This window comes from Polypterus senegalus, chromosome 3, assembly GCF_016835505.1.
Source record: "Polypterus senegalus isolate Bchr_013 chromosome 3, ASM1683550v1, whole genome shotgun sequence".
In the NCBI taxonomy this organism is placed as follows: domain Eukaryota; kingdom Metazoa; phylum Chordata; class Cladistia; order Polypteriformes; family Polypteridae; genus Polypterus; species Polypterus senegalus.
The window spans coordinates 260,121,208-260,147,888 of record NC_053156.1 but is presented as its reverse complement, the minus strand read 5'-3'; the positions used below and the strand labels follow the sequence as shown (position 1 = coordinate 260,147,888).

The 26,681-nt window shown below is 39.7% G+C and overlaps 1 protein-coding gene across 2 annotated transcripts in view; it reads left to right on the top strand.

Moving 5' to 3' along the window:
- LOC120526086 (CD2-associated protein) overlaps positions 1 to 26,681 on the top strand; it is a 244,183-nt gene that overhangs the window by 44,611 nt on the left and 172,891 nt on the right. For both annotated transcript variants that reach the window (XM_039748981.1, XM_039748979.1), the window contains exons 3-4: positions 12,075 to 12,228; positions 12,581 to 12,681. In XM_039748981.1, coding sequence (XP_039604915.1) covers positions 12,075 to 12,228; positions 12,581 to 12,681 — 255 coding nt within the window. The remainder of the gene's footprint in view (positions 1 to 12,074; positions 12,229 to 12,580; positions 12,682 to 26,681) is intronic.

The following is a 26,681-nucleotide window of genomic DNA, read 5'->3' as shown; positions in this document are numbered from 1 at the left end:
GTAGAAACCATATGTTTGTATAGTTATTTTTATATATTTTAAGCCCTTATAAACTCTCCCACACTGTTAACATTATTAGAGCCCTCTAGACATGAAATAACACCCTTTAGTCAAAAGTTTAAACTGTGCTGCATAACAAGACAGAGATGACAGTTCTTTCTCACAATTAAAAGAATGCAAATATATCTTCTTCTCTTCAGGAGCAGAGAATTTCAGAGAGAGAGAGAGAGAGCGCTCGCAAAGAAAAGTAAACAATCACAAAATCAATACGTGTGCTTTTAAGTTTGCCGGCATTTTTTAGAGTAGGTCAGTATCTTCTAAGCAAACATCCTCAGTGCAAACAGCCCCTCTGCTCACATCTCCTCCGTCAGGCACAGAGAACGTCAGAGGGAGAGAGAGCGAGATTAAAGCAAACAATCAAAAAATCAATAAGTGTGCTTTTGGAAGTACCGCGATAAGGCGGCATTTCTTAGAGGTGCATCCGTATCTACTAGGCAAACAGCTTCTGTGTAAACAGCACCTCTACTCACAGCCCCTCCGTCAGGCGCAGAGAATGTCAGAGAGGGTGAGATAGAGGCAGAGACAAGCAAACTATCAAGCATATCTTATAGCATTGAGGAGTTTTAGTTAATATATAATACATGCTCTGATTGGGTAGCTTCTAAGCCATCCGCCAATAGCGTCCCTTGTATGAAATCAACTAGGCAAACAAACTGAGGAAGCATGTACCATAAATTAAAAGACCTTTTGTCTGCAGAAGCCTGCGAACCAGCGAAAAACCCGTGATATATATTTAGATGTGCTTACATTTAAAATCCGCGAAAGTCGAAGCGCGATATAGCGAGGGATTACTGTACTATAAATAATAATGATCATTAATTGAATATACAGAGCATCAGGATTAAACTAAGATGAAGCTATGAGAAAGCCATGTTAAAGTAATGTGTTTTCAGCAGTTTTTTTTTTTAAAGTGCTCCACTGTATTAGCCTGGCGAATTCCTATTGGCAAGCTATTCCAGATTTTAGGTGCATAACAGCAAAAAGCCGCCTCACCACTTCTTTTAAGTTTAGCTCTTGGAATTCTAATCAGACACTCATTTAAAGATCTAAGGTTACGGTTTAGAGTGTAAAACATTCCGAAATATAAGATGGAGCAAGATTATTTAAGGCTTTGTAAACTATAAGCAGGATTTTAAAGTCATTTCTAAATGACACCGGTAACCAATGTAGTGACATCAGAACTGGAGAGATGTGCTCAGATTTTCTTTTCCTAGTTAAGATTCTAGCAGCTGCATTCTGCACTAGTTGCAATCGATTTGTGTCTTTTTTGGGTAGTCCTGAGAGGAGAGTGTTATAGTAATGTAGTTGACTGAAAACAAAAGCGTGGATTAATTTCTCAGCATCTTTCAATGATAGAAGAGGTCTAACTTTTGCTATATTTCTTAAGTGGAAAATTGCTGTCCTAGTAATCTGATTAATATGTGATTTAAAATTCAGGTCAAAGTCAGTAGTTACCCCAAAAATTCTTTACCTCCGTCTTGACTTTTAATTCTAATGCATCTGTTTATTTCTAATAACCTCATTATATCCATTATTGCCAATCACTAAAGTTTCTGTTTTCCCGTTATTTAGTTTGAGAAAATTACTACTCATCCATTCACGGAACAATACTATGATATAGAATTTTGGTCATACCGCCCAGCACTAGCGGCAACAGACATTTTATATTGATTTATGTGTGAAAATCTTGCTTTGTGTGTGTTTTCAGAAAACTGAGTTTTTTTTTTGTGGAAAAAATATTCAGCCCTCAAAGAGTTAAAAGAAATGTGGATGTTACCCATAGTGGTAAACACTTGACTGAGTCATAAGTATATTTTCAAAAAAACAGTTAAATACTCAAGGGTTAAATGTAAATAATGTGGTGTTTTAGAGTTTTTTATATAGTATAGGGTATATAGAATTAACAAAGCATTCCTTTTTGTTTTCGTTAGCATTTTCCATACTGTACCAACATTTTGGAATGGAGTATATCAAAACAGCCTAAGAAGTAGTGGCGAAAATGGTGCTGTTCCATATACAACATAAGTGAACAGGAAAAAAGATTTGCACCACAGGAGAACTATACCAAAGCCTTTTACTGTTTTCACCATAAACATGGTGACATACACTAATCTAAAATTAAGATATAATTGTATTAGTAAACTAGTAATATTTTCAACAATAATGTTTACAGTATGTTTTCATAACTCATTTTCAAACACCATATGGCTGATTTTGCAATGTTATTAAGTTTTCAGAATGATTACATCTGTATAGACTCTTCACAGTTCTTAAAGGGTCCATTATTAACACAAAATAAATAACTGATAATAAATGCCTTTGGTATGATTGCAGTTATTAATTTGGATTAGTAGCACTACAGTGATACAGTATTTATAATTTGTATTGCCAACTAAACTGCTCAAAAAAATTAAAGGAACACTTTGAAAACACATCAGATCTCAATGGGAAAAAGAAATCCTCCTGGATATCTCTACTGATATAGACTGGGTAATGTGTTAGGAACGACAGAATGCCACATCGTTTGATGGAAATGAAAATGATCAACCTACAGAGCCCTAAATTCAAAGACACCCCAAAAATCAGAGTGAAAAAATTATGTGTCAGGCTAGTCCATTTTGCCAAAATTTAATTGCAGCAACTCAAAATTGTACGCAGCACTTTGTATGGCCCCTGTGTTCTTGCATACATGCCTGACAACATCGGTGCATGCTTCTAATGAGATGACAGATGGTGTTATGGGGGATCTCCTCCCAGATCTGGACCAGGGCATCACTGAGCTCCTGGACAGTCTGGGGTGCAACCTGGTGGCATTGGATGGACCAAAACATAATGTCCCAGAGGTGTTCTATTGGATTTAGGTCAGGAAAGTGTGGTGGCCAGTCAATGATATCAATTCCTTCATCCTCCAGGAACTGCCTGCATACTCTCACCACATGAGGCCAGGAATTGTCGTGCACCAGGAGCCACTGTACCAGCATAGGGTCTGACAATGGGTGCAAGGATTTCATCCTGATACCTAATGGCAGCTAAGGTGCCTTTGTCAAGCCGGTAGCGGTCTGTGTGACCCTCCATGGATATGCCTCCCCAGACAATCATTAACCCACCACCAAACTGCTCATGCTGAATGATGTTACAGGCAGCATAATGTTCTCCGTGGCTTCTCCAGACCCTTTCACTTCTGTCACATGCTCAGGGTAAACCTGCTCTCATCTGTAAAAAGCACAGGGCACCAGTGGTGCATCTGCCAATTCTGGTATTCTATGGCGAATGCCAATCGAGCTGCATGCTGCTGGGCAGTGAGCTCAGGGCCCATTAGAGGACATGGGGCCCTTGGGTCACCCTCATGAAGTCTTTCTGGTTGTTTGGTCAGAGACATTCACACCAGTGGCCTGCTGGAGGTCATTTTGTAGGGCTCTGGCAGTGCTCATCCTGTTCCTCCTTGCCCAAAGGAGCAGATACTGGTCCTACTGATGGGTTATGGACCTTCTATGGTCCTCTCCAGCTCTCCTAGAGTAACTGCTTGTCTCCTAGAATCTCCTCCATGCCCTTGAGACTGTGCAGGGAGACACAGCAAACCTTCTGGCAATGACACGTATTGATGTGCCCTCCTGGAGAAGTTGGACTACCTGTGCAACCTCTGTAGGGTCCAGGTATCACCTCATGCTACCAGTAGTGACACTGACTGTAGCCAAATGCAAAACTAGTGAAGAAACAGTCAGAAAAGATGAGGAGGGAAAAATGTCAGTGGCCTCCACCTGTTAAAGCATTCCTGTTTTGGGGGTCATCTCATTGTTGCCCCTCTAGTGCATCTGTTGTTAATTTCATTAACACCACAGCAGCTGAAACTGATTAACAACCCCCTCTGCTACTTAACTGACCAGATTAATATCCCATAAGTTTCATTGACTTTATGCTATACTCTGATTAAAAAGTGTTCCTTTAATTCTTTTGAGCAGTATATATATTGTCACGCTTGGGTCACAAAGTTGCACAGAAATACTCGGGAGATTCCAGAGACAAAAACTTTATTCAGACATAGGTCTCTTTCAGAAGAAATTCCGCGCTTTGTGTCTACCTGGAGGGCATAGCTTCGTCTCTCAATTACAAGACTAGAAAAATCTTCCTCTTCAGATGGGTGTGCCTCAGTAGTGGGAACCCCAACAGGACCAGAGGATGTCGGGGGAGGGGGTTGTTTGGTGGGAGTGAGACAAAAGTACAGCTGCAGTACAGGCTTTTACATGTTTGAAGTGCTGTGTGAGATGCAGATCGCACAGCATCAGCAACAAGCCTGTATCTGATCTAGCAAAGAGGAGGTAAAAAACTGTATTTGTTTCCCATTGATTCAACTTTTAAGAGGGGGTTTCGGAGGAGCAGCCACATCTCCTTGGGGGTGCGTTTAGCCTGTTCAAAATATGTTGTATTCTGTATAGATATTTTACAGTAGACCTTTAATTTAACATGGGACTGCATGAAAAGTCAATGCATAATAGCTAAATGCTGGATTAGTTAAAAAATTATATCAATTGTTACTTTTTTATCACATTTGTTAAGAAATATTTGTTACTGTTTTTGTAATATGGTACAGTAAATTATATCCAAATAATGTAATACTTCAGTTTTATTTCATAATTAATATTTGTTTTGGTAAGGGAAAAGAAATCTTTTGGAAGTTTGGGGTCTGCTGTGTTAACAAAACAAAAGTTGCATGTGTGTGAAAAATCACAGCAATAATTTTAAATGACAATAAGATTAAGGTAATGTAAACATAACCTAACATTTCTGTTGTACATCTATGTAAACGCATTAAATGTACAGTAGCTATATATAGGAAGCTGAAAAAAGTACGAGGGAGTAGGAGTCGTGCTAAAGTTAGAAAATGGGATTTTTTAGAAAATGGAACAAACCTTAGCAAAACTGATAATGTCATTTCTCAGTGTAGTTTCCACCCTTCTCAATGCACTTGTGCCACCTGCCTGGAAGTGCCTGGATTCCAGCAGAATAAAAGGTTTTGTCTTGTCCTCGCAACCACTTGTGCACCTCTTTCTTCATGTTGTCATCTGTCTTGAATCGACAACCACCCAGATGTTTTTTAGCGGTCCAAAAAGGTGAAAATCACATGGTGACAAATCTGGGGAATAAGGAGGATGTGGCAATACCTCAAACTTAATTTTCTTCAGTCAAGCCTTATTGTTCTTTGCAGTGTGTTGTCGGGCATTGTCTTACAGCAAAAGGACTCCTTGAGACAGCAGTCCCGCTGCTTGGATTGAATGGCAGGGTTCACATTGGTCTCCAGCAGGTCACAATAACTTGCACTAGTAACTGTTTTACCCCTCGCCATGTAGTGTTCGACAATAACTCAGGTGCACGAGTGGTTGCAAGGACTAGATAAAATCTTTTATTCTGCTGAAATCCAGACAGTTTCAGTCAGGTGGCGAGACTACATTGAGAAATGTTTTGTTAAGGTTCATTTAATTTTCTAATAAATCCCATTTTCTAATTTTAGCTTGACTCCACCTTATATTTTATATGGTGACACTCTGTTACATGCATGTTTTAGAATACAAATCAAATCTAGTTATGTATGTGCTGTCTTTTTTAGCGTCATCCTTCTATTTTTATATTTGCACATTATCATATGTAAGATATGGTAATGTTTTAACAGTATAGCCACCATAGTATGCAGTGTTTAGTATATTAACTGGCCAGTGCACTGGAGTCTAGTTGAGTCACTGGTAGCAATGGCATTTTTGACATTTGCCCTGTTATCTATAACCTTGCAAACTTTCCGCTTCTCCTGCAAGTCCCAGGTGGCCAGTGCAACTCAGGGTCCTTGAGTAGTTGCGTCTCCATTCTTGAAGGACCCATGAAGTTTGCAAGCAGCTGCTTTTCAGTATAAATTCCTGAACAGTAAGATTACCATTTATGTTCTGGCATATTTCCATAGTTCAGATAAATGCCAAATCACCCATCGTTGCATAAAGTGCCATCTGTTTCAGATCCATTTCAATTTCAGTCCAACATTTGGAATAAAGTAAAGGAAATGCACCTTGGGGACAATTGCAACAGGGTATGACATATGTCTCACTCTGGGTTTTCGATATTGTTTTGAAAATCTTTGCTGTGTACAGTTTTAATCAGAGCCTTGTCTTTTTGCTTTCAATTGTCTGCTGGATACAGATGCATTATAGTGCAAATTGACAGGTGAGGTTATCTGTGTTGCAGATCAGCCTTAGTCTTGGTGCTGCTTGTTTATTTTTCACACACTAGACCATGAGGTTGAATTTTAGATGGCAGTATAAATGTATGAGTGAAGTACTACAACACTTTGTACAATATGCATTTTAATTAACATCATCACTTTTGAAAACAAGATAATGCCAAATTATTGATGATTTAGTACAAAAAAGAAGAGAATCATGTAAACAGTTCAAGGTGATTTAAGTTCAGTATTGCTTACACTGTGGACACTGTTACAAACACTGGAAAAACAAATTCACACTTTTTAATTGATCGTGTTAGGGATCAGACCATTAAAAATGCATTTGGCATAGTTGTCTAAAATTAGTCATTAGTGTTGATCAGCAAATTCCCTAAAGCATTTTTCACAGTGAATATGTCACCGGTGATCTTGTTTGCGAAGTTTTCCTTGAAATTCACCAAATGCAGCAGGCTTCGACACTTCTTTTTTCCCCAGTGCCCTATAATGCTTTATGAGGCCAGCATGACATCACAGAGCTGAGGCAGCCATGTGCAAAACCTTCAATCACGGAAACTTTAAACCATTGTGATCTGTTACTGTCGCAACCCAGTCAGTATTCCAGTTAGATTTATGTACCCCTCAAATGAAAAGACTACAAGGTTTTTGTTTTATCTTTTTTTTTTTTAGCACATGGGGTGTTTAATAAAGAAAAAAAAAGATAAAACAAAAACCTTGTAGTCTTTTCATTTGAGGGGCACATTAGCCAACCATAAGGAGAATATTATGAGTACTGCTACAAGGATATATATCCCTGTGACTTCATAGTGCAGTACTGCATGGATGTTTTGCGTGCATTATTGCCCACATGCCCTCACCTTAAAGGAGTCCTCTTCCTAGGGCTGCTTGATCAAATTTTGGTGTTTGAATTGAAATGGAATTAAAAAAAAAAAAAAAAAGTTTGTATTACTGATTTTGCCATGTGTTACTCCAAAAGCACTTTGCAAAGTTTCAGTATGTTATCTGTTTTTGCAGTACATTTCCATAATCAGCCTTTTCTGAATTTTGAATGTTTAGCTTTAGCAAAACATACAGCCACACCCTTTCAAAATGTAGTATTTTTCTTCTGTCTCCCTGCTGTGCACTTTGATCTACAAGTGTACTTAGAACACTTTTTCTAAATGCTTCTCCTGTGCTCCAAAAGTATAATGTTGCATCAGATTCTGTCATGTTCACTCCTAAACCAGTAATCCCTTACTGGTAAATCCTTTTATTATAGTGCTTCATAACCTGAACTTTTAACACTAGAATTACCAGAGCCTACGAGCTCGTAAATTCGGCCCACCTTAAATCCATTCTTGCCTCTCCGTCAGTGTCTTTTGTCCTGTAAATGTGTCGATTAGCAGCAAGCAGCCTGGTATCCCATCCCTCCGCCTACTGCTGCAGTTCATTTCGCAAAGAAGTTTCTCAGTGCTCAGTGTTTATCTTCGAGTGAAGTGCTGGAGCTTTATAGGGTAAAATAGTACATCATCATTTGGAATACATACATTTCATGTGTGTTCCGTGTCAACAATAATCTGTGTAAAACGTAGTTAACACAGAAACTTTTTTCATGTTTTAGTAATAATTGAAAAAATGTAGACATGAAATGTGTGAAAGGTGTGAGGCCTGAAATACAAGTATGAAATAAATACTTTCACAAAAGATACAAGTATAACAAAACAAGTGCACTTTTATTCAAGAATTTAACCAAAGAAAAAAGAAAGCAGGTTATGGTAGGAGGTTGATACGACCGCTTGTGTGGTGCAATTGTAAGAAGTGCTGACTCTCAATCAAAAGGTTGTGAGTTCGATACCAGCTGTTTCCCAAATTTACCATTTTCAGTAGTGAGCTGTTCTTATTGTTAATATCATGCAATAAAAGTATACATTTGATTTGCGTCTGTAAATTTATAGTTAAAGTTAGCTGTTTTTTTTTTTTTCCAGTTTTATTCTCTCGTTCAAGCTCCCACACACCCCCTGGATTTGACACCATTTTCAGATAAAGACATGGTATAACAAACAAACACTTGTTTTGTTACACCACCCTTTATTTGAAAACCGTGTCAGATCTTGTGCGCGAACGAGACTGGGAAAACTGTGGATGTGAGTGGTGCGTGTGACTGAGAATGACTGTGGATGTCAATTTGTTTTATTCAGTTTTATTCTTGAGTTCTCCTTCTCACGCTGAATTAGTATGCACCTTCTGATCCATGATGTCAAAGCTGCACTGACAAAAAAAGAGAGACTTAATTATATATGACATTTCGAATAATTAATTTTATGGCCTGTATTGTGCATTTCGAAAAAAACGTTGTTGCACTAATGCAACATTATATTCATTTGCATACCTTCATGTGGTTGTAGTTAGTGACCGCGTTTGGTTTTTTGTTCTGATCTTGTTGCTGCATCTTGGTATTTCTTTTGAACTCCAGGAGATGCAGAGGACAGCATAATACAGAGAGGTCAGTTCTGCGCTATATACAGTGGAACCTCGGTTTGCGAGCATAATTCGTTCCGGAAACGTGCTCGCAATCCAAAACACTCGTATATCAAAGCGAATTTCCCCATAAGAAATAATGGAAACTCAGATGATTCGTTCCACAACCCAAAACTATTTATATAAAAATGATTAATACAAAATATAAAGTAAAATACATAATACAAATTAACCTGCACTTTACCTTTAAAAAGAATCATGGCTGGTGTGAGTTTCTAAACTCATGTGGGATTCCACCCAACAGGACGACACGCGGAAGAGTGTCCCAAAGCAATCGCAGTCTCCCAGCGCTGTAGCAGTTCGCCGTATAAGAGCATCCAAAAAGATTGCAGACATGCTATAAGCGCCTGTCGTCAGTGGGTCATACAAGGAACATTATAAAGATCCTGCTGCAATAAATAACAGCGCTGTTGCTGTTTCAAGCTGAATAATGCTAGTGTTAAAGTACTGAGACTCAGCTTCGTGTTTTGGGAGCAAGATGGGGACTCAAGACTTCATAGCGCACACACACGCAGTCACAATGCTGTAGTAAACAGAGAGACGTGCTGGGCGAGCGAGATAAAGAGAGAGAGAGAGAGAGAGACGCGCTGTACACAGAGACGCGCTGGGCGAGCGAGATAAGGAGAGAGAGAGAGACGCGCTGTAAACAGAGAGACGCGCTGGGCGAGCAAGCAAGATAAGGAGAGTGAGGGACGCGCTGGGCAAGTGAGCGAGATAAGGAGAGAGAAGAACCATCAGCTCAGTTGTGATCACATGACGCTCAGCAGACAAAGTGTATCCATACTGCTCGTATTGCAAGACATCGACTCGTTTATCAAGTCAAAATGTATTAAAAATTTTTGCTTGTCTTGCAAAACACTCGTAAACCAAGTTACTCGTAAACCGAGGTTCCACTGTACAATCATCAGATTCAAATGTTAACAGTTTCCAAACACACCCAAGGACCATCTTTACGACATCTGTCCAAATATCAAATAAACACTTTAACAAAAAGTACAAGTATAACAAAAAAGTGTGCTTTTATTCAAGAACATAACTGAAGAAAAAAGTAAGCAGGTTACGGTGGGCGGTTGATGCGACAGCTTGCATATTGCAATGCTAAGAACTGCTGACTCCCAATCAAGAGGTTCTGGGTTCGATGCTGGCAGCTTCTCAAGTTCACCGTTTTGAGTAGAGAGCTGCTCTTATTGTTAATATTATACAATAAAAACATACATTTGATTTGCATCTGTAACAACCATTGTAAATATATAGTGCTTGTCAAAGTTAGCATTTTTTAATTCAGTTTTATTCTCTCTGTTGCGTTCATGCTCTCTGCGATCTGACACTGCTGTTTTCAAATAAAGACGCTATAACGGAGGTGAACTCAGATCAGAGAAAGAGAACAGAAGCCCTCCCCGCAAGAAACGTCCACTCACATATAAGAACAACGCAGCTGCACCAGGCGAAGGCTTAAAGATGGCACCATTTGGATACAGGACTAAGTCCGGCGTCATCCTGCCAATCACCTACCCTTCAAAGAAACAGCCACGGCTTACAGAGCTCGGCAACGCTACAACGTCCAGATCTAAACACTAGTGTGGTATATGTGCCCAAAAAAAGTCTAACTGCATTCTCGTACCATTGCTCATGTACTAAAGTGTCAGCAGGTATATTTCGTGGCATTACACATGTAATTTGTGAGCATGCTCTTGACGATCAAACGAAGGAGCTCTGCAGTATACTTGTGACTTTACGCTGAAGGAAGATAAGTAAATAAATCAAGATAAGTAACATTCGATCTGGCTTTTATATAAGTAATATATAAATGTTTCTAATGTAAAGACCATCACAAAACATAATCACAAACATGAGTTTGCACAATACATTGGTGAGATCTATGAGCCGTGCTGTTTCTTTGAAGGACAGGTGATTGGCAGGATGACGTCGGACTTAGTCCTGTATCCAAACGGTGCAATCTTTTGCCTTTATGCCTGGTGCGGCTGCGTTGTTCTTATATGCGAGTGGACATTTCTTGTGGGGAGGGCTTCTGTTCTCTTTCTCCGATCTGAGTTCACCTCTGTTATAGCGCGTCTTTATTTGAAAACAGCCATGTCAGATCAGGGTGAGCGTGAATGCAACTGCGAGAATAAAACTGAATAAAAAAAAAACGCTAACCTTTACAAGTACCATACATTTACACCGTCTGTTACAGACTCAAATCAAATGTATGCTTTTATTGTATAATAGTAATAATAAGAACAGCTCACTACTCAAAACTTTTATTTTGGGAAATGTTAAGACTTGAACCCAAAACCTTCTGAATTGGAGTCAGCAGCTCTAACCAGTTTACTACCTGAGAAGTCAGGACAACAAGCAACACTAACCTGATTTCTTTTTCTTCGGTTATAGTCTTGGGGGGGAAAAAAGTGCATTTGTTCTGTTATACATGTATTTTTTGTAAAGGTGCTTATTTGATATTTGGACTTCAGTCTTCACACATTATACACTACATGTCTACAATTTGTCGTTAGTACTAAACATGGAAATAGTTTGTCTTTTAGGTAAGTGTTCAACATTTCTGTCATCCTATGCTTACACAGATCTTTGTGGACTCGGCGGTGGGGGCTGGGGGGTTGATGGTATAACAGGCTGCTTGCTGCTTGGGATTATCGACACATTTACAAGACAAAAGACACTGCATGGAGATGTGCGAGTGGATTTAAGGTGGGCCGGAATTACAAGTTTTCTCGTAAGCTTTGGTAATTTGGTAGACAAAGGAAAGCCAACTTTATATTGTGTTGATTCAATTTTTTGGAGAGTCCACAGATGCAGACTGACTTTTTATTCTGAATGTCATGCTATTAATTGTACCCTGCCACTGCCCACTGGACACTCCCAAAATAGCACACAAATCTGCCTTCGACCTGCCAGTTAAAAAGAAAAAGTCATTTTTTTTATTTTTACACTGACAGTATAGTTTAGTACATGTGAGTGGTGTGAATATTAAGCTGAGTTTGCTAGTGAAAGATTTCTAGGAGGGCATTGTTTACAAATGCATTATAGAAGATGGAAAGTGTCTAAAATTACTGTCCACTGTTTCAGTCCAACAACTACTACAGCAAAAACAAACACAAATGTTTTAATTAGCTGGTGAAGTTTTCACCAAATTAACTTTATCTCATTTTATTCTTTTCTGCAATACATAGGTACTGTACATGAAGCCTATAAGGGCATCTCTTAAAGCTTTCAACATTTTTATTTTTGCTTATCTTTTTATGGTGTTTCTTTTTTACAGGAAATTAAAAAAAATACAGAGCCAAAAGAAGAACCTCAACCAACTAATAGAGAAGGAGCAAGAAATGTGGCTAGCCTTGTGCAACGAATGAGCACTATTGGATTACCAAGTGGAGGATTTATGCCACAATCAAACCCCAAAAATGTCAAAAGAAGTAAGAAAATATTTTCTTTTTTCATATTTGTAGTTCTTTTAGTTTCTCCATGCATAGTATAAGGGAAAGTATTTTTTTGATGAATTTACTTTTTTGGTCCTTTTTTTTAATGATGTTTTTGCGTATATTCATGTTTGATATTTCAGCAGCCCACAAAGTTTGAAAGAATTGACTAATTAACGAATGTCGGTACTTTGGTTTCAAGCCTAAAGACTATTCTGAATACTCTTTTCTTACAATACTGTCTTTATCATATGAAAAAGTTCATTATACTTAGTTAATTTTACACTTCCCAAAGTAAAGAGAGTCATTATTTTATTCACAACTTTATTTAATTTTAACTGTTTTGTAGGATCAAAAAAACGGCAATACAGAGTTACCTTTGATTACAGCCCACAGCATGACGATGAACTTGAGCTGAAAATTGGTGATGTGGTAGACTTCACTGAAGAGGTATGACTGGTCTAAATGTTCTAGTAGCTTTTTTCCTTATGTAGTGATTGCCAAATGTTCCTTTAACTTTACTGTAATGGAATTTGATTGATTTAGATTCTTAAATTTCAGCCAATGAGTGGATATGCAAAAATATTAAAATGTTTGATATTATAAAAGCTAGTTCTGAAGGCAGTGAGTGTGTTTATATACACTTTAATAATCTATTTTTTCATAGAAACCCTGTTTCAAAAATGCCATACATACCCTTATTACAGATAGAGAAACCATGATATTGATTTTTGAGAAACTGGGTTAACACATGTACATTTCTGTATGAGTTAACCTGGTTATGTGGCCATCCTTAACCAGGTTACAGCTAAGTCTGTCTATCTGTTATTCTTTGTTAGCATGTTTTGGCTTTGCACAAGCATCCAGCAGCCACGGGCCCCTATAGGGTTGAGCTTCCAGCTGCTCGCCACAGTGCCCCATTGCCAGAGAAGACCCGTTGGGCGCAGTAGCCCACTCCACTTCAGGGCCTGGTCCTGCAAAACATAGGCTGGAACAAAGGACAGAGATGTTGCCCTAACGCCGCCACTCTGCATCTCTTTGTCTCACATACAGGCAACGCTCCCCCCTCTGACTGGCACCCCAGCGCTTGCCACTTCGGCCACCCTTACGAATCCTCTGTGCCCCCTGTGTTGGGACATCTGACAGGACTGCTTGCACCCCCGTCAGCTCAGCTGGCTTTGGGGTTTCCCTCTGCCTTCCTCCTCTTTCTCTGGAACGCTGTGACGGTTTGGGTCTCCCTATGGGGAAGGTATAGATCCTGTCCTGTCTGCGTTCTTGTGGAGCGATGCAAGACCGCTCCTGGCTCGGAGCATAGGGCACTAGGACCAGTGGCACTCATCAGCCAGCAACCTACCTGCCCTCTCGCTGTCTCCTCCCACCGCCACGTCCACTGTCTGAGCCCCCACTACTTGAATCCAGTCAGACACATCACGGTTCTTTTCGCTGGGGTCTCGTTTTCCCGTTACAGTGCTGGTATTACTTACACGCACTGCCCCGCTGCTTTGGCCAAAGATTCCATGTGTCGCGCCGTTCCTTCCACTGTCTCAGCGTCTTCACGGACGAGACCGCCTTTCCCTCCAGCTCCTTTAGTCCATTTTGAAGAGTGCGTATCACCTGGAAAAGCGACTCTGCGGGCTGAAGGCACTCCTCCAGCTTGCGCAGAGCCGCCAGCAAGCACAGACAGTCAGCCGGCGGTGGGCTTACCTGTCAATCAGCCACACGTGCCACCTGCCTGCCGTGGACGTTCCCTCCGGCCCAATTAGGTCCTTCCCCGGCACAGGATGGACATTTGTTGGTCCTGCCTTTGACCAATCATCGGCGGGCACACAACACACACCATCCAATCCCACGCCTTCCGCGGGGAGGGACTTCTGGTACTTGGCCATGATACACTTCTACAAACGTGTTGTAAAGAGCAGACTTTGATAGATCCCTGTTCTTTAAATAACACAGGGTGCCCACCCACACATGATTGTCATCCCATTGATAGAAAACACCTGACTCTAATTTCACCTTCAAACTAACCGGTAATCCTAGAGGTTCACATACTTTTGCCACTCACAAATGTGTAATATTCGATTATTTTCCTCAATAAATAAATGACCAAGTATAATAATTTTGTCTCATTTGTTTAACGGGTTTCTCTTTGTGTACTTTTAGGACTTGAGTGAAAATCTGAAGATGTTTTAGGTCATATTTATGCAGAAATATAGAAAATTCTAAAGGGTTCACAAACTTTCAAGCACCACTGTGTCTATATATATATATACAGTAATCCCTCCTCGATCGCGGGGGTTGCGTTCCAGAACCCCCCGCGATAGGTGAAAATCTGCAAAGTAGAGACCATATGTTTGTATAGTTATTTTTATATATTTTAAGCTCTTAGAAACTCTCCCACACTGTTTATAAATATTCTCCGCACAGTTATACAGTAAACCCTCGTTTATAGCGGTTGATCCGCTCCAAATGGATTTCCAAGAAGTAGGATTCTTTATTTATAATTCTAATATTTTCACAGTTAGAGCATTGAAAACCTGTTTACAACCTTCTAAATACGTTTTTTAACATTATTAGAGCCCTCTAGACATGAAGTAACACCCTTTTCCTCTTCAAGGTGCGCCGTCAGGAGCAGAGAATGTCAGAGATAGAGTAAAGTAAACAATCAAAAATCAATAGGGCTGGTGCGCTTTTAAGTATGCAAGCACCGCGATAAAGTGGCGCAATGAAGGGATCAATGTGAAGGTAGCCTTTCAGCATTTTTTTACAGGCGCGTCCATATCTTCTAAGCAAACAGCCCCTCCGTCAGGAGCAGATAATGGGGCCAATCATATGTCTCCCTGATGGTATTGCATGATGGATAAGTATCTGCCTGTATTTCTCAGAGAGAGTGAGACACAGAGAAAAGCAAACAATGAAAAATCAATACGGGCTGTTAGAGCTTTTAAGTGTGCGAAGCAGCACGCGGGAAGCATATCATATATCATTGAGGAGTTTTATTTAATATGTAATACGTGCTCTGATTGGGTAGCTTCTCAGCCATCCGCCAATAGCTTCCCTTGTATGAAATCAACTGGGCAAACAAACTGAGGAAGCATGTACCATAAATTAAAAGACGCATTGTCCGCAGAAATCCGCGAACCAGCAAAAAATCTGTGATATATATTTAGATATGCTTACATTTACAATCCGCGATGGATTGAAGCCGCGAAAGTCGTAAGCGATATAGCGTAGGATTACTATATATATATATATATATATATATATATATATATATATATATATATATATATATATATATATATATATATATATATATATATATACACACAAACACACATATATATATCTATACTAATAAAATGCAAAGCCCTCACTCACTCACCACTAATTCTCCAACCTTATTCCTTACAGCTTATTTACAAAAGTTAAGCAGGTTTCATTTCGAAATTCTACACGTAACGGTCGACAACATCCGCCATGTTGAACCTTCTTATTTATGGCCGCATCTTCACGAAATTTGGTAGGTGGCTTCCCTGCCCTAACCAAAACCAATGTACGTACTTATTTCGGTGGTATGATGCCACTGTCAGCCGCCATATTGAACTTTTCAACGGTCTTTGTTACTTATGGGCCCATATTCAAGAAATTTGGTACGCGGGTTCCCAACGCTAACTGAATCCTACTTATGTACATACAGTATATACGTCCATAGCCTGCAGCTTGGTCACCGTGTGAGGCGGCGTTGGGTCCCCCATCCCAACGCCTCCCACGTTGTTGGCTGCCTGCCTATATAAGGCTGTCCGTCGCTCCAGTCTCTACGTTCCTTGCTTCGCCACTGGATTCACGTCTCCCTGCTGATAACTACAGCTTTTTTATTTAATCCACGGCTTCTCTGCTGTTTTATTGTTCATTTATTACGATTATAGTTATTGTGTAGGTATTTTAGACTTAGTTTACATTGTTCAGATACCCATTTCCTTTATCATTCCAACCGTACCCACATTAACATGTCTATCAAGGTGATCACCATGGATGAAAGAACTGTCACTTACCGAGTGGTTTCCATGCCCGGAGATGGCACCTACCTTTTCCATTCTCTTTGTTACATATTGCACGGCCATATCTGGCTCACTCTTGATATCCAGAGGAAAATTGTGTCTTATGTATTGAATGACTGGGACAGGTTCAAGGTGTGGACTGATGATGGTACAGGAGATAATTATACTACACAGGAGCACTAGAAGAGTGAAATGCTTAAGCCCTTCACCTATGGATCTGCATGTGAGTTGATGGCTGCCGCTGAATTGTTCGGTTGTCGCTTTCAAGTGTACCAAAATGGCCAAATATTTTACACCTTTCGACAACCCCCTATGCCTCTTAAACATCTTAGATTAACAGGTGACGATTTCAGTAGTGGACACTTTGATGTTTATGAATGTTTAAACCCTCAAAAGCTGGATGTGAAGTTATCAATGAAATTGGTTGTATACTTACAACGCTTGACAGATGCTGAATGTCTCTTCAACACAAGTCCTACAAATACTGTCGTAATTGAAACAAACCATGAAACTCAAACCGATTATGACAGCAGCAATCCAAGCTGTGAGATTTGAAGCAAGATTATTATTCACATTGCCAACTGTACGATGCATGCTCAAGAGTAAGCTCAGAGCACAGCTTGGTCATATTACAACCGGAGGGCGGAACTCACAATGTGGTATACAAAGAGATCCTTAACAAATAATTATTGGTATATTTTCCCTCAGTTTAAAAAGGTTCAATTTTCTTCTTAATAAAAATTTAAGGCAGTACTTTGCGTCTGCGAAGCGCGGGTATTTTGCTAGTATATCTATACTAATAAAAGGCAAAGCACTCACTCATCACTAATTCTCCAACTTCCCGTGTAGGTAGAAGGCTTTAATTTGGCAGGCTCATTCCTTACAGCTTACTTACAAAAGTTGGGCAGGTTTAATTTCGAAATTCTACGCGTAATGGTCATAACTGGAACCTATTTTCTCCATATATTGTAATGGACTTTAGCTCGATGGCCGTGGGGGGCGGAGCTGCATGTCACTGTTGCTGGGGGTGGCAGAATCCATGTAGGAAGAAAAATGAAAAACATTATTTGTACAAAATCTTAATTTATTTATCCTTTCCTAAATAATTAAATGGGCAGGCTATTTCGTATCAGTGCAATACGCTGTTTGTTAAAACGGATGACTCTCGCTCTTACGTGCAAGTCTGCCTGGATATTATGAACTATCGTATCTGTTCAAGTTCTATTTAAATTTTAAATAGAAGGAATTTTTATTTAGTCGACAGAATATTATTGCGGAATAAATCAACTCAAACCTTAAATAACTTATAATATTTTGCTCTCCATAAAAATATATCCTAAATTATACAAGTTAGAAATAAAGTAAACGTTAAAAGAACAAACATTCAAATTTCTTTACTCTTATGTAATTTTGTATAAAAAATAAACTTAAATTTTAAATATCCCAAAAGATTTTGCTCTCCATAAAAATATATCCTGTCAAAATTATAAAAATTTAAATATGAACACGGTGCATAACAAAACCTGGAAATATAAATAAAATTTGTTCTTTTCAGCAATAACAAATCAAATCATTCAGTTGTTTTTGCTCATATGTCATTTTATCAGATTTGGACGCCTGGCATCTTTTTTTGGCAACAAGTTCGTTTATGTTTGGTGTGAGGTTCTGTGTTGTGGAGATTGTCATGATGGACTGCAGGTGCTTATCAGTGAGGCGACTCCTGTGTGCTGTTTTGTTAGTCTTCATGACTGAAAAGAGCTTCTCACACAGGTATGTGGTACCAAACATGCACAAGGTTTGAGCCGCATGTAGACGGAGCTGGAGCATTTTTGCGGGAATGGAGTGAATAAACTGTGCAGTATCGTACTTTGCATTCAGTGTGCCATCACACTGCAGTTCAATCACCTCCATCTGAATCTGCACAGGTGCAGTTTCCACATCGACGGCAAATTGGTTGCGAAACAACTCAAAATTCTTTTTTTGTTCTTCAAAGCCACCAAATCGCCGTGCGAACTCAGTGCGCAGTGCGCTCAGTTTATCACCAAAGTGCTTATTTTGGAACACCGTAGTGCCGACTTGGTTCAACATTACTTGGCAACAGGGTAAGTTGGGCAAGTTGCACTGGTGCATTTGTGTCTCCCATAAAAGTAGCTTCACTTGAAATCACTTTGTGATTTTGCACGGGTAAAAACGTCTGAAGTGTCAGATTCTTCTTTAACTCTTCTGCTTTCTGTATCTTGTGCATTGCATTCAGGTCTTTCAGGTTATCTTGATGTTTTGTCTCATAGTGCTGTCTTAGATTAAATTCTGTAATTACAGCCACATTAGCTCCACAAATGAGACACATGGGTTTTATCGGCAATGTCAGTAAACATATACTCAGTCTCCCATCGGTTTTTAAAGGCTCTATGTTCAGAATCACCTTTTCTCTTTGGCATCGTGTGGGCTAGCTTCGCAATAACTTGCAGCATCATAAGCTAGACTTGATTAACGCGGTAAGTGTTCGGCAAGGCAGTTGAAGCGCTGCATTATGGGATCTGTAGTTTGTGTTACCAGCGCTTCATATCCCCAGGCCATTAATAACAATAATATATAAAATGATCTCGCGGGCCGGATATAATTACACGCCGGGCTGGATGTGGCCTGCGGGCCTTGAGTTTGACACACATGGACCAATTCAGATCGAGTTGACGCGTACTAAAGTACATCGAGCCCGCGTGCTATTGTGGTTTTGCCATTGTGCCTCAATAAGTTACCCTCCCCTCGCTTTTACTTTTTTACCGTTTATCTAATGAATACACGGAGTATGGCTTTACCAAAAAAATCATTGATCGCGAATAAAGTATCCATTATTCATAAAGCTTCAATTGGTGATCTGTCTTTCTGCGTTAACCGCATATTTTTTCATATGTCTCAAACCAAGGGGATGCGAGGCTAAAATGAATCGTGAAGCGTGTGTACATACTCAGTGCATCCCCTCTCAGGAATTGAACCTTGGACGCCGGCGCTAGAGGCGAAGCCTCTACTATTGCGCCACGGCGTGTGGTTTGTCTATTTGAGCATAGCAGTGTAATTCGGTTTTTGTTCAGCACTCTTTGGAACTGTTGCTTTTTGTCTGCGCACTGCGTCAGTTCACGTGAGCCGCTGAATTTGGTTTTATATATCACTCGCTCGCTTCTAATTGTTTCGCTGCCTTCTTAATTATATAATGTATGTTTTCTTCAGCGGTTTTGGAGCTCTTCCTGGTTTTCTACGCACTGCATGATTATGTGGGAGGCGTGATGATGTCACACGAAACTCCTTCCCCCACGGCTTTCAAGCTCAACTCCATTACAGTATATGCAGAAAAATAGCTTCCAGTTATGACCATTACGCATAGAATTTCGAAATGAAACCTGCCCAACTTTTGTTAGGAAGCTGTAAGGAATGAGCCTGCCAAATTTCAGCCTTCTACCAACATGGGAAATTGGAGAATTAGTGACGTTGGAAAGTTCAAAATGGCAGCTGACAGTGGCATCATACCACCGAAATAAGTAAGTTCATCGGTTTCGGTTAGCGCAGGGAAGCCGCCTACCAAATTTCGTGAAGATGGGGCCATAAATAAGAAAGTTCAACATGGCGGACATTGTCGACCGTTATCGACTGTTATGACCGTTACGTGTAGAATTTCGAAATAAAACTTGCTTAACTTTTGTAAGTAAGCTGTAAGGAATAAGCCTGCCAAATTTCAGCTTTCTACCTAATTGGAAATTGGAGAATTAGTGATGAGTCAGTGAGTGAGTAAGTCAGTCAGTCAGTCAGTCAATGAGGGCTTTGCCTTTTATTAGTGTATATATATACACACATACACTAGGAAAATACCTGCCCTTAGCAGCGGAGAAGTAGTCTGTTAAAGAAGCTATGAAAAAGAAAAGGAAACATTTTAAAAATAACGTAACATGATTGTCAATGTAATTGTTTTGTCACTGTTATGAGTGTTGCTGCCATCAAGGATTTAATTATCATTATTTCTCTCAATCAGGTTTGTATTTGGAGGATGTGTTATGTTCAAGTTATATTCCGTGTTTGTCAACCGTTGTAAAGATAACTTTCCCAGTCCTGCAAAGTCAGTTCACGTGAGCCGTTCGGAGTACATGCATTGAAGCATCTCAGCTGTGCATGTGCTATCTTGTGCGATCTTGCGATGTCCACGGCTTTATTTAATGTTAGCTCAGACCCGGCACTTAAAAGTTTCTCTCGCACTTTTGCTGTGTTTGTGCCAAACACTATTCTATCCCTGACCATCTCATCTTCGTTTGCATAAGCACAGCCCTTCACCAGCAAATTTAAACCCGCTACAAAGTGAAGAAAAGTCTCGTTTATACCCTGCGTCCTCTCATTAAACTTGTATCTCGTGAATATCGTATTCATCTTAGGCATGACAAACGCCAGCGGCAGCCTGTCTATGAACTTAATTTAAACTTTAGGTTTACACCGTGCTTTGTTCCCGTATTAGATGCACTTATGAATATGCTTGTATGTGTCACTCACTTCATATTTTTTTGCTGCCTTCTCAATTGTGTAATGCGTTTTTTGTACAGGTTTCATTCATCGAAGTGATCACTACCCAGATCGGTACTCGTGAATCTAAGATGTTTAACAGGCATTCCCAGTAATAAGTTGTGGATTTGCCTGCGAATATTTAGCGGCAGCGTGTCTATGAACGTAATTTGAACTTATGCTTTACACCTTGTTTTCCTATTGATATGTGTACAAAGGCTTGTTCAGCGTCTGAGGGTTTCCGCAGTAGCTGCACTTATGAATTTGTTAAGCACAGTCCTTCACCCGCAAATATTTAGCGGCAGCGTGTCTCCCTGACCATCTCATCTTCGTTTGAATAAGCACAGTCCTTCACCCGTGAATATTTACCTTATATGGGCAGGCACTCAATGACGTTGGAGGCATGATGATGCGGTATGCATCTCCGCCTCACACGGCGACCGAGCTGCAGGCTATGGCCGTATATATGGATGTAAGTAGGTTCCAGTTATGACCGTTGCGTGTAGAATTTTGAAATGAAGGAGTTGGTCTCGTCCGATGCGAGAGATGGGCGTCTGAAGTGGAGCTCCACTAGCAGCAGTGTTATTTTTCATATTATTTGCTTATTATCCTGAGAGATCCTGTATCTATTCAACCCAAGGAGACTGCTACAGTATATATGTAAGCATATATAAACATGGGCAGCAAGAAAGGGTGTCCGAAAGAATCGAAAACTAAAGCTGCACACAAGCTAAATCAGCAAGCCCTAGCTCAAGATACGGCCTTTCAGAGAGAGACCTGGATTAGCTGGGCAAAAGTACAGACTCTTCGGGACCAAGGTCCGCTACATCGTCGCCGGCCGATAGTGAAAAGGGGAGTGAATGTACGATCGTGAATGCAGATCTCAATAGCTCGCTGATCGAAGAAGAACACCTGAAACTGGAAAAGGTCTTCCAGTCCGCGATCTCAATTACTCCACGTGAGCCGGGAATAGCGGGGACACCGGCTACAGTAGAGTCTGACGCTTCACCTACGGTACAAGAAAGCACAATTGAAATGTCTAAACTGGAGATGTAGCTTGCTGAGCTCATACAAGATATAAAGAAAACCGAGAAGGCAAAGACACATGAGAGACTGAAACAGGAATGGCAACAAGCAAACGAAACGAAGCGGCAGGAGTTGCAACAAGCAAACAAAACGCAACGGCTGATGCTGCAACAGGCAATGGAAAGGCTGCGACAAGAAATGCAAGTGGAGATGCGACAGGTGCTGGGTAAAATTAAAACGCTTACTGATCAATTGGAGGATCTCAAGGAGACATTCACGACTAGGATTGAATAAGCCGAAAATTTAGCTACCAGTGCTGAAGAAAAAGCAGAAAATGTCAGCTCCGAATTAATGTCAGAATTAAAGGTTTGCCTGAGAATCGAGAAAGTTCAAACCCTGTAAATTTAACAGCTGAACTTTTTTGTAAAATAATCCGGTACGACTTTAAAGCAGAATCTGAGATAGCAGCAGCTTATTGCGTACGTGGATCAAACACCGTTAGACCCAGACCCAGATCTTTTATAGTTCGTTTTGAACGATTATCATTTATGGTAGAGGTGATGGAACTCCTCAGAAACAAGGAAGATATTATATATGAAAATAACCACATTCGTATCTTCCCGGACGTCTCTCCAGCAACAGCTACTAAACACGCAGCCTTCTACAACATTAAACAGCGGTTACGGCAAGCCAGCGTCAAATACAGCCTCTTGTATCCGGCAAAACTTAAAAGTGGAATGGCAGGGTCAATTCTGTGTCTTCGCTAGCAAGAAAGAAGCAGAAAAGGAACTAAGAAAGCTGATCCCGGGACTATTCTGATACATAATAATGAGTCATGGTGGTTAATGATAAAGCAAGGATTAATAATCTACTGTCTGATCGATTTGTTTTAAAAAGGGGTTTTTATCAGCATATATTCTCATTATTACTTAGTTTTACTAGGGCGCTATCTGTTTGTTTTATTGTGCTTAATTACTTTTTCTTTTTTCTTTTTTTTTTTCTTCTAATTATTTCATCTCTAACCTAAACGAGACTGTTCAATATCATACCCTTGGTTTATTGTCATTGTTATTGCTGTATTAAGACTTGTTATGCTTATTCTGGACACATTTTTAGCACCATCACCCGGGTTTATAATCTGGGTATATCATCTTAATGCACTAAAATTGCTGAAGACTATATATATATATATATATATATATATATATATATATATATATATATATATATATATATATATATATATATATATATATTTTCAGTGCAAAATTCCTTTTTTTTTTTCCTTTTCTTTTTTAAAGACTACAGTAATCCCTCGCTATATTGCGCTTCGACTTTCGCGGCTTCACTCTATCGCGGATTTTAAATGTAAGCACATCTAAATATATATCACGGATTTTTCGCTTGTTCGCGGATTTCTGCGAACAATGGGTCTTTTAATTTATGCTACACGCTTCCTCAGTTTGTTTGCCCTGTTGATTTCATACAAGGGACGCTATTGGCGGATGGCTTAGAAGCTACCCAATCAAAGCATGTATTACATATTAACTAAAACTCCTCATTGCTATAAGATGTGCGTCCCCGCGGAGCTTGATTGTTTGCTTTTCTCTGACATTATCTGCGCCTGACGGAGGGGCTGTGAGCAGAGGTGCTGTTTGCACAGAAGCTGTTTGCCTAGTAGATACGGACGCACCTCTAAGAAATGCCGCTTTATCGCGGTGTTTTCGGCATATTTAAAAGCACAAAAGCACACGTATTGATTTTTTGATTGTTTGCTTTAATCTCTCTCTCTCTCTGACGGTCTGTGCGCCAGACGGAGGAGATGTCAGCAGAGGAGCTGTTTGCACAGAGGCTGTTTGCTTAGAAGATACTGACGCTCCTCTAAATAATGCCGTGGCAAACTTAAAAGCACATGTATTGATTTTTTGATTGATTGCTTTTCTTTGCGAGCGCTCTCTCTCTCTGAAATTCTAAGCTCCTGAAGAGAAGATCTATTTGCATTCTTTTAATTGTGAGAAAGAACTGTCATCTCTGTCTTGTCATGGAGCACAGTTTATACTTTTGACTAAAGGGTGTTATTTCATGTCTAGAGGGCTCTAATAATGTTAACAGTGTGGGAGAGTTTATAAGGGCTTAAAATATATAAAAATAACTACACAAACATATGGTTTCTACTTTGCGGATTTTCACCTATCGCGGTGGGGTCTGGAACGCAACCCCCGCGATCGAGGAGGGATTACTGTATATTGGTAATAGATATCTCTATCTTTTAACCCTAAAGCGCCGCTGCATTGGGGCTTGTTTTGCGTTGGACGTGCTCTGTCTCTGGGTATGTCAGAGGACTGAGACTGTGTGAAGTGGGTTTTAGCCTCACTTGGGGAAGCAAAAAGGGAGGGTGGGGGGTTAAGGGGGAAGAGAAAGAGAGCAGGCTTGATCTATACCTAATTAATCTTTATAATTATAACTACCAACGTAATAATAAGCTGCATGGCAACAACTCTAGAGGAAATAGGAAATTAAGACCTAAACTGTCTCACTTCCAGTTAAGACTATAAAATGACATCAAAAACTCAGAATCAGTGTCTGCATGATGGGACATTTAACTTCGTAAGCTGGAATGTTAAAGGCCTGAATCACGAATTAAAGAGAAAGAAAGTACTCTCTCACCTAACAGGTCTAAATGCTAAAATAGTATTTTTACAGGAGACCCACTTACTAAGCAAGGATCAGTTCCGGCTGCAAAAAGACTGGACTGGCCAAATGTTCCATTCTAGCTTTACGAAGAAAACTAGAGGTGGGAATTCTCATACATAGAACAGTACCATTTGTAGCATCAGATGTAGTATTGGATCCTGAAGGGAGATATGTAATGGTCATGGGAGACTTATCTAACTGTAAAATGATTTTGATAAATGTTTATGCACCTAATGTTGATGGTAAGGAATTTATACAAAATTTATTTGCATCCATTCCCAATCTGAACACTCATAAAGTTATAATGGCTGGGGACTTTAATTGTGTTCTAAATCCACTTTTAGATAGGACTTCCTCCACAGGGGGAGCGGCATCTAACACCGCAAAGATAATTACAAAGTTTATAACTGATCACAACTTATCAGATCCCTGGAGGTTTTAAACCCAAATTCAAGAACATATTCTTTCTACTCACCAGTACATCATTGCTACTCAAGGATTGATTACTTCTTTATAGACAATAACATCTTGCCTAAGATTAAATCTTGTAAATACGATGCTATTGTTATTTCTGACCATGCACCTATGATCTTGGAGCTGAAATTACTAAGCCCCATACACTCACCCCAGATGGCCTCAACCGCTTCTATTAGCTGACGAGAATTGTACTGAATTTATATCCAAACAAATCAAATTCTTTCTAGAGACAAATACATCCCCGAGATCTCTGCAGGAATACTCTGGGAAAACTCTCAAGGCCTTCTTAAGAGGACAGATTATCTCATATCTTTCCCAAAGAAATAAATCCGAAGCCAAGAAAGTAGCAGAGATAAAAAGCGAAATTACTAAAATAGATGAAGAACATGCCAGACTACCAAGCGAGACTCTACATAGAGGAGGCAGGCTCTACATTCAGAATTAAACCTCTTGACAAATAAAGAAACTGAACAACTAATTTACAAATCCAGACATCATTATTATGAACATGGAGAGAAAGCTAATAAGCTTTTAGCTCAACAAATTCACAAGCAAGAAGTGTGCAACGCAATCTCGTAATCACTAACACGAACGGGATAAAATCATCGAACACAAAAATATAATGCACACTTTCAGAGACTACTATAAATCCCTATATACTACTGAGTTTAAAGAAGACAATACACAATCTAATGCATTTCTGGATACATTACAGATACCACAAATGACGCTTTTAGTGTGGAGGAACTTGATAAACCTCTGCATTATCAGAATTACTAGATGCTATAAAGTCACTCCAAGGTGGAAAGCAGCAGGCCCTGATGGCTACCCTGCAGAGTTTTACAAGAAATTCTCCGCTCAGCTAGCTCCCTCCTATTAGCAACATTTACAGAAGCCAGAGATAACCAATCTCTTCCACAAACCTTTCGCCAAGCACTAATCACTGTTTTCCAAAACAAAATAAGGACTTATTACAATGTGCATCATACAGACCAATTTCACTTCTGAATAACGACGTTAAAATACTCTCTAAAATCATAGCTAGAAGGATGGAGAAAGTGCTCCCTCGTAATATCACAAGACCAAACTGGATTTATTAGGGGCTGACATTTCAAATCTTCGACGCCTGTTTAATGTAATATACTCACCAACTAAATCAAACACCCCAGAAATATTATTATCATTGGATGCAGAAAAAGCATTCGACATGATTGAATGGAAATACCTTTTTACTGCATTGGAGAAGTTTGGGTTTGGCCGAACATTTGTGCATGGATTAAATTACTGTATACTAACCCAGAAGCTTCAGTTTGCATCAATAACATTTGCTCAGACTACTTTAAACTAGAGCGTGGCACTAGACAAGGATGCCCTTGTCACCGCTGCTGTTTTGATTGCCATTGAACCACTGGCAATACATTGTCGAAATACTGATCAGATAAAGGGGATTAGCAGAGAAGGACTGGAACAGAAAATCTCATTATATGCAGATGACATGGTACTGTATATATGAGACCCAGAAAATTCCGTACCTGCAGTCTTAGCAGCACTCACAGAATTTCAAAAGATCTCTGGTCTCAGAATTAATCTGAATAAAAGTGTACTCTTTCCAGTGAATTCTCAAGCATATAATATTAGATTAGACACCCTACCTTT